Source organism: Setaria italica, chromosome IX (genome assembly GCF_000263155.2).
Source record: "Setaria italica strain Yugu1 chromosome IX, Setaria_italica_v2.0, whole genome shotgun sequence".
Classification (NCBI taxonomy): Eukaryota; Viridiplantae; Streptophyta; class Magnoliopsida; order Poales; family Poaceae; genus Setaria; species Setaria italica.
In genome coordinates, this window is record NC_028458.1 from 15301039 (window position 1) to 15309396 (window position 8358).

The 8358-nt window shown below is 53.3% G+C and overlaps 1 protein-coding gene across 1 annotated transcript; it reads right to left on the bottom strand.

Annotated features, from left to right (window-relative positions):
• Positions 1-4348: 4348 nt before the first annotated feature.
• On the bottom strand, positions 4349-7872 carry LOC101776216. Its single transcript, XM_012848965.2, has 2 exons — positions 7328-7872; positions 4349-5045 (listed from the first exon to the last, which is right to left on the bottom strand). The coding sequence occupies exons 1-2, from the start codon at positions 7870-7872 to the stop codon at positions 4349-4351; spliced, it is 1242 nt and encodes a 413-aa protein (XP_012704419.2).
• Positions 7873-8358: the final 486 nt, after the last annotated feature.

The window sequence follows — 8358 nt, forward strand, 5'->3', positions numbered from 1 at the left end:
GACTTCTTTTATGAAACCCGCCATGAGTAGTTTGGCGAGCTCTTTCTTGATGGCTTTCCTTCTATCTTGGGTGAATCATCATAGGTGTTGCCTTTTTTGTGTAGCTTTTGCAGTCACATTTAGTGAGTGCTCGATCAACTCCCTGGGCACCCCCAACATATCCGTTGGTTTCCACATGAAGATGTCTTAGTTGGCCTAGAGGAAACTAACGAGCGCGCTTTCCTATTTAGGATCCAGCCCTGCACCAATCAGGGCCGTCTTGGAGCTATCACCAATCTCAAGGTCAATGCTTTTAACGTCTACATCACTTGCCGGCTTGACCTTGGTTGCCCTCGACTTCTTTTCTAGGATCTCGAGTTCTGACAAGGATAATTTCTTGGATGCAGCAAAGACTTGCATCATTGAGTTTGGTACTTGGGTAGTTGCTGCTAGTTCAACGGCTTTTGTATCGCAGTCATACGACATCTTCAAGTCTCCGCACAGGGAGAGTACTCCATTGGGTCCCGGCATCTTGAGTACTAAGTACACGTAGTGCGGGATGGCCATGAATTTGGCCAATGCTGGTCTTCCGAGGATAGCGTGGTACGATGTTTCAAAGTCTGCTACCTCAAACCAGTTTTATTGTCCAGTAGTATTCTTTGGTCCCAAAAGTAACTCGCAAAACCACCTGTTCGAGGGGTATAGCCGCATTGCCTGTGATGATCCCACAGAACGGAGAGTTTGTTGGGGTAAGCATATTGGTGATGTCGAGTCCCATCTTCTTCAGTGTCTTGGTGAATAGTACGTTGAGACCGTTGTCACCGTCAATGATTACTTTAGTGAGTCTGGAGCCAGCAACAACTGAGTCTAGGACAAGAGTATACCGTCCAGGGTCTGAGAAACTAGTCCATTGGTCCTTCTTGGAGAAGGTAATTGGCACCTTGGACCATTTGAAGAACGTTGGTGTTGCTGGTTCAATGGGCATGATTTCTCGAAGGGCGAGCTTCTGGGACCGCTTAGTAGCAGTACCCGGTGTGCCACCAAAGATGATGTTGATGGTGTTGGATGGATTCTAGAATTTTCCATTGTAACCATCATCTTCATCTTCCTTGGCCTTGCCCTTTTTTTTAGTTCCAGATGGTTCCGACAGGTCCTTCATGATTCTGCGTAGACTGAAGCAATCTATCGCAGAGTGCTTGTGGTATGGGTGCCATGGGCACTGCTTCTTTAGGAGCTTGTTGAATGAGGGCCAGTCTTAATTCCTGCCACCACCTTTCTTGGAAGACTATGACATTGCTGCGACAGTATTGTCTAGCTTTCGCTTGCGGTTCTGTCCTCCGGAGTAGTTATTTCGGTTGTCATTATTAGGGCAATCGTTGTGGTTCTTGTCATTGTGTTGGCCATTGTTCTGATTATTATTGTTCTGGCCCTTGTTGCGATTGGATTCGAAGCTTTCGATCCCCCTATCTTCTTCATATTCCCACGCTTGTACCATGATTTTGAGAGATTTGACATCAGCGGGGCATTTTCTGCTGAAGTCTTGGAACATCCGGCGGTCATGAAGGCTGTTCTGGAAGCAATCTATAAAATCGCGCTCCATGATGTCCATGATTGTGGCCTTATTGTCGAAGAAGCAACGTAAATAACTCCGCAGGGTCTCTCGTTCTTGTTGTTTAACTTGAGACAAGTCGATCATGTTGCCAGGATGCTGCATTATCCCTGCGTAGTTGTTCGTGAATGCCACCTTGAGGTCCTTCCATGTGTTAATGGAGTTCTTATCTAATGATTTGAGCCATGTGAGTTGCGCTACCTCCATGCAGATGGGAAATTAGATGACTTTGGTGTCGTCGTTTCCACTAGCTGCCTGTACTGATAGCGAGTAGCACCGTAGCCATTGGACTTGGTCCTGCTTGCCATCGTACTTGGTGATACCCGAAGGTTTGAATTTTTAGATAGAATTGTCCTCCTCACACGTCTTGAGAAGGTGGGGAACCCGTCAGAGTCATCTCCTGGGTACTCGACTTCCTGCTCGCGCTCGCGAAACCATCCGTCAATGATGGTATGGGCATCGCCGCCGGTGTTGATCTTGTTGCGAAGGTTTTCTCCTGGGCGTTCGGGTTCTGGGTTAGCCCCATGGTGGCCATGGCCTCTCAAGGGTCCCGCTCGACTACCCTCTGCTCCAGCTTGGCTTGGTCTGGCACCTCCGAGTTGGCTAGGTCTGGACGGAGCGTCTCTATGGCTGTTGCCATGTTGACTACACTGGGGTGGGGAGCGTTGGACTGACTGGATTGGGTTCTATTGATCGAGTTGTTCGTATGCATGTTCTACTAGTTCAACCAACTATCTGGTGTACTTGTTCTGCGGCATGGCGTGGGTGATAAGATTAATGGACGCGATGGTGATGAGCGGAGTACAATGCTGATGCGTTTGAACTGATTCAAAGGTATTATCCAGGTTCATGATCTTTAGGTCCACTGTAAGGCGGCAGCGGCATTCTGCTCTTGCAGCGTTTCTTGTTTGTCGTTGAGTTCTTTGAGCTTCAGTCTCTTCTCCAGAGACGTTGGCTGTGAGCTCATCCTGTGAAACATCATCTGGGTGTCACTCGTGTTGCGGGTTTATGTCTCATTTCTCTTCTTTGTTGTCCTCTTATCTAGCGACGAGAGCAAAGAGTTCTCATTTTAGAGAATAGCTTCCCGAACTTGAAGTGAGGACCTCCATGGTGCTGCCTTCCTCATAGCTGGGCAATAGAGGAGCTCCCTCCTGGTACGGGAGGGTGTCGAGGTAGGCGATGAGGCGTGAATCGTCATCCTTGGCGAGAGTAGGTGGCATCATGTTGGGCTAGTAGACGAATCTGCCTTGGGGAGTCAATGTAATCACCAGGTCCTGTTGCGGACCTGATAAAGGGATCTCCTCATCCGAGTCTGAATAGTAGTTGAAGTCCTCAATCATGTTCATATCGGATTGTGATCTACACAAGACAGCCTAATAAAATAGTGGCCGCGTTGCGGAGTCCGAATGGGAGTCGACTTGGGTTGTAGTTCGACTTGCACGATGGCTTAAGCGTTGGCTCATGAAAGTTAATTCGACTGGTAGGAGAAGTCGAGTTATACTCAGACTCACATTCCCCAGCCTCTGATTAAGTTAGAAATTGAAAATTTGTCAAAATTGTCAACGAGATCCTCCAGAGCTTGACCCTGGAGCTTCATGGTTTGCTACTTTTTTCTCCGACGTTGACGCAATGTGGTGGTGGAAGTTTCCAGCGCCATCTGCGACGCAAACCTAGGAGCCGAAGATTAACATTGTGCGTGCTTCGAACACGACGATTGGCTTGATGATGACTTGTGCCATCGAGTTCTCTAGTGGATTCTCGGCGAGAGCCCCTACCTGGCACACCAGCTATCGGTGTTTAGATCCGGCAACCTACCAAGCCATCTGCGACGCAAACCTACGAGCCGAAGATTAACATTGCGCGTGCTTCGAACACGACGATTGGCTTGATGATGACTTGTGCCATCGAGTTCTCTAGTGGATTCTCGGCAAGAGCCCCTACCTGGCACACCAGCTATCGGTGTTTAGATCTGGCAACCTACCAAGGGGGGTGCCCGATGTAGTGTTTTAGTTAATGGGCTGGTCGAGATCAAAAACTTGAAAGTAAACACAGACACACTATTTAGACAGGTTCGGGCCGCTAGATTACATAATATCCTACGTCTTGTGTGTTGGTTGGATTGAATTGCTTTGGAGGGGACCCCTGTCTCGCCTATATTGCCCAGTTGTTTACAAGAAAAGTCGGATACGACTAGAGGAGTTCTACTCCTATTGCTACAAGTACTTTTCCTAATCCTCGACTAGTTATTGTCTTGTCACGTAGACTACACCATCCTATGCCATAGTCTCCATATCAGATGCGTCCCGGTGTCTAGCCCTATACTCAAATCTATCCCAATCTTCTGGTGGACCCATTGACGTATGTACGACAGGTCGTGTTAGTCCCCACAAACAACACAGCATGACGATGCCACTAACTCAACAAAACAAGGACGATGTTATACTTACTGGGACAGACACTGACAGCAACAGCTGACCTTTACAGGATAAGTCGCACACCCATGCAACTAGTTTTATTCTGCCACTCTATACGTATACCTAGTATGACTCGAGAGAGCAGCAATCGACATCGGCACACATCAACCATACCGTCCTCGATCAGGACATGTACAGGCACAATCACACACTATGCTTAGGTGACATCAACAGCAACAACGGCCGGCGGCCGGTGCAATGGCTCCACGGCGACGCAGGCACACTGTCGTGAGCAAAGCAATCTTCTCCTTGCCCTCGCCGGCCGATCGACGACGGCAGTTCTTCATCAGGCATCGGACCAGGTGACGGGGACCTCGCCGATCTTGGTGTCGAGCCCCAGCGCCTCCCAGACGGCCTTGGACGTGTCGACGATGTTGTCCTTGCAGCCGTGCCGGGAGTCGCACTCGTCGACGACCCGTGCCACAACGGTGCGCCCGTTGTGCGCGTTCGTGATGCGGATCGCCTTGTGGCACCGCCGCCCGCCGGCGTACCACCTAGTCGACAGCGCCGCGATCATCTCGCTGTTGTCGTGGTACCTGCCGTCGCACTCCGACGGGTCCCCGCCGTCCTGGCCCTTCTCGAACCCGTTCACCGTCATCACCGCGCGCGTGCCGCCGTGCGGCGACACCGCCGGGGACGAGCAGCGGTGGTCCTTGTGGCCCAGCAGGCCCGGGGCGCCGTCGCGGCACGGGTCAGGCTCGTCATGGTGGTGGCGCCGGGCCACGGCGAGCGACGATGCCTGCAGCAGCAGGACGAGCACGGCCAGGAACGCAAGCTTGGACGACAACGACCTCGCCATTGCTGCCCAAGTGTTGAGCTCCCGCTGTAGGACTTGGTGGCTTGCCGTGGGTAGTGCTTGAGGTGTGCGAGCCTCGGGCCGTTTAAATAGGCGCGCGCGGCAGGGGAAGGCGAGGGACACGACGATGCACTTGTGGCTCGTGCCAGTCGCGCGCATCTCTTGTTTGAGGATTGCGATACGAATCCTTATTTTTCCTAGCTAGATGAGCACGATGGTTTTGGAATGGATGGTGGCGCTCATGTTACAGCGGTAATACCCGAGGGGAAGAACTAACGTGCGACAAGGTTCCCGTCAATTGCGACAGATCGAGTTACGTGTACTTCCAAGTAAAAGAGAGGACACCGTCAGGAATTACTCAGTACTGCAGGAATGACCACGCCAGTATGCATGTATTATGTATGTTTCATTATCATGGGAAAACCCAGGGCATTTTGTTTGGTTAATTTCATCGGGTTAGGGTGAGAATAAGTTTCAAAGTCATTAGTATAAGAGGGCCAACTCAGCTTAGCATAGCACGACTGGTTAATTTTCTTATGATGGAACCGTGCGTATTCGAGTCCTCAACTCGGTCTGTTTGCTGCTCTGTCAGGTTCTTACTGGGCATGCACATGATGTTAACCTCTGTAATACTGGTGTCAAGCGCATCGCTACCTTCATTGGTGCTCACTAATTTTTTTAGAGTTGCCCACTATATTTAAAAAGAAGAATAAGCCAATCAGTTGGATTGGAATCTCAACCCACGCCTTACCACAACGCACTACTCAAACTTAACTCAACTACACAACATCAGCCGGTTGGATTGGGACATCAACTAGGTCTCTCTCAACTCTGCCCGATTGGATTGAGACATCGATACGAGCCTCAGCGAAAACTCCGCCCGGTCGGATTGGGACATTACCCGAGCCTCCACGAACTCTGCCCGGTCGGATTGGGATGTCGACACGAGCCACCACACAACCAACGCCACAGACTGAGTTCTCTTTTTTTTTAAGAAAGGAAAAGAAAGAAAAACACCCTTTCGGAAGCAGCCATCGCCGAAACAAGCCTCCTTGCCGAAATTGCCTGACATCGCCTTGAAGAAGGTCATGATGCCAAAAACATCATCGATGCCAGCCCAAACTGGGTTGGGTTTTCACCCACCTTATCCGACAGGGAAGACCGGCACCCTTGTCGTTGGCTCTAGACGTGAGCCAAAGGTCCGCGCCAGAGATGCCCGACGTCGCCTTCAAAAAGGACATGACCGCCTTCAAGAAGGACATGACGCTTGTGGCGCCATTGACGCCATCCGAAGGAGGGATGGGTTTTCACCCGCATCGTCACCGTGGTGTAAAGAGATGGCCGGTACCACCAGCCCCACCACCATGGTGCTACTAGTGAGCCTCTGCACGGCCTCAGCCAACAACGCCACCACGACGATGATGGCATACGCCCGAGCAAACCGTTGTCGACCACGCCATCGCAGCGCTACCGACACACCGGCTGCACAGATCGAACAGATGCCGACACATTGGAGCCCACCCGCTGCACCAGATCAAACATACGCCCGCACCTTGGAGCCAGCCCACTACCAAGGCAGGCCGTGACGCTGATGGAGTGCCTGGCCGCCGCAGGGCCCAGACTCAGTGCGCCATGGAGCCGTTTGGTGACGCCGCCGCCGGACCACACCAAGCGCTGGACGCGGGCGCCACCGCAGTCGATCAACGCGCTACAGCTGCATGCTCCACCGTAGTTAGGTACCCGCTGCTGCTGGAAAGGCAGCCGCCGCGCACCGGCCACGGATGCCGTCGCAGCTAAGAAAAACGGCCGCCGCAGCCGAGCCACACCTCGCGTCGGCCATGGACACCGCAGTAGCCACGTTGCACCGCACGCCAGCCGTGGTCGCCGCCCTTGCCAGGCAACGTCGCGCGCTGGTGCCGGCCACTGGCGCCGCCGTCGATAGGCTCCACCGCCATTGCCGCAAGAAACAGCCACTGCCGCATGTCCCCGACATGCCGAGGCTTCGGGGTAGCAGATCCGGCGGCTGGGGGTGCGGATCCAGCCATTCACTGGGCGAATTTGGTCGTGGCCGACCCAACCGCCGCCACCATGGACGAGGCCAACCACCAAAGAGAGCGCGAGAGGAGGAAAGGAGAGGAGGAGGGTGGTGGAGCCCCGCTGCCGCCTTCCTTGCGACCGCGTGGGCTTCCGGTGGCCGCTCGGGCGACGGTGAGAGGGGGAGCGACGCTGGAGGGTGGCGGCACCGGGCACTAGGGTTCCGCCCGTGTCGCCCGAGGAGGAGCGACGTGGGCATTCACTATTAGTGCTCACTATATGCTGTATGCACTATTTATTCCATATACGCAGTAATGACGTGGCATACAGTACGCTAATGCAGGGCAATGAGCCCAAGACCTGTATCCTCTACATACACAGCATGTGCCAAGTGACACCAGATAGAGCAGACACAACCCGATCACAGGCTCTCACTCCTCAGACCATGTGATGTCCACCATGCCGAGGCTCTGGTCGAGCCCCAGGGCGTCCCAGACCGCCGGCGAGGCGTCGACGATGTTGTTGTCGCAGGGCGGCTCGAAGTTGTGCTCGTCGTCGCAGCCGTGGACGGAGTCGCACTCGTCCACCACCTTGGCGTACACGGAGTTTCCGTTGGCGGAGATCTTGATGCGGTGCCCGCAGCGCGCCATGTTGCTGAACCACCCCGTGGAGAGCGCCACCACCTTCTCCTCGTCGCTGTGGTACGCGTTGTCGCACTCCGACGGGCCGCCGCCGTCCTTGCCTTTCTCGAAGCTGTTGAGCGTCAGCACGGCCTTGTTGCTCGCCGTCACCGGCGGCGAGCACCGGTACTGCGGGTACTTCTTGCCGTCCTCGCAGCAGTCCGGGTCGTTGCTCTTTTCGCAGTTGCCGGACCGGCCGGGGAGGTAGCCGCTGGCGCGGCACACGCCGAGGCCGCCGCCGGGGCGGAGGGAGAACGCCAAGTGGGTGGCGGAGAGAGCAACCAGGAGGAAGATCGCCATTGAGGCTACAGCTCTGGCAGTGGTGGCCATTTTCTCTTTCCTAGACAAAGGCTCTGTTCTTGCTCTGCCGTAGCTCTGGGCGGTTTTGTCTGATGGTTCGAGTAACTAGCCGAGCATGGGATTATATAGTGGTCTTTCGACTTTCCACATGCATGTGAACCTGCGCAGATGCACGTGCCGTGCCGAATGGTTTGATGAACGGATTGCCCAAGAAGGCGAAATCCGGTCGCTCGGCTGGTGCGTTCAGGCTATAGGCGAACTAGACTTCTGCCGTGCCGTATCAAATGGTTCTGGATTCTTCAACCGATGTGAACATGAGAAGAGGATTTGATCTGTTTGATCCATTTGATTCCTTCCAGCATCAATGAGTTGTTGATTTGTCGTGGCTGCAATGTTAGCCAAATGATCCTATAAGAAGAAATAAAATATTTTGCTCCCAGATCAAGGGTTATGAACAAAAATAGAATGACCAAGCTAGCTTCAATC

What these genes read in the sequence shown, in the direction of transcription:
- LOC101776216 (XM_012848965.2), bottom strand. Translation starts at nt 7,872, where the DNA reads ATGGCGATCTTCCTCCTGGTTGCTCTCTCCGCCACCCACTTGGCGTTC. An exon ending in GACATCACATGGTCTGAGGA is followed by an intron (nt 5,046 to 7,327) that starts GTGAGAGCCTGT and finishes AGGAAAAATAAG; the next exon opens with GATTCGTATCGCAATCCTCA.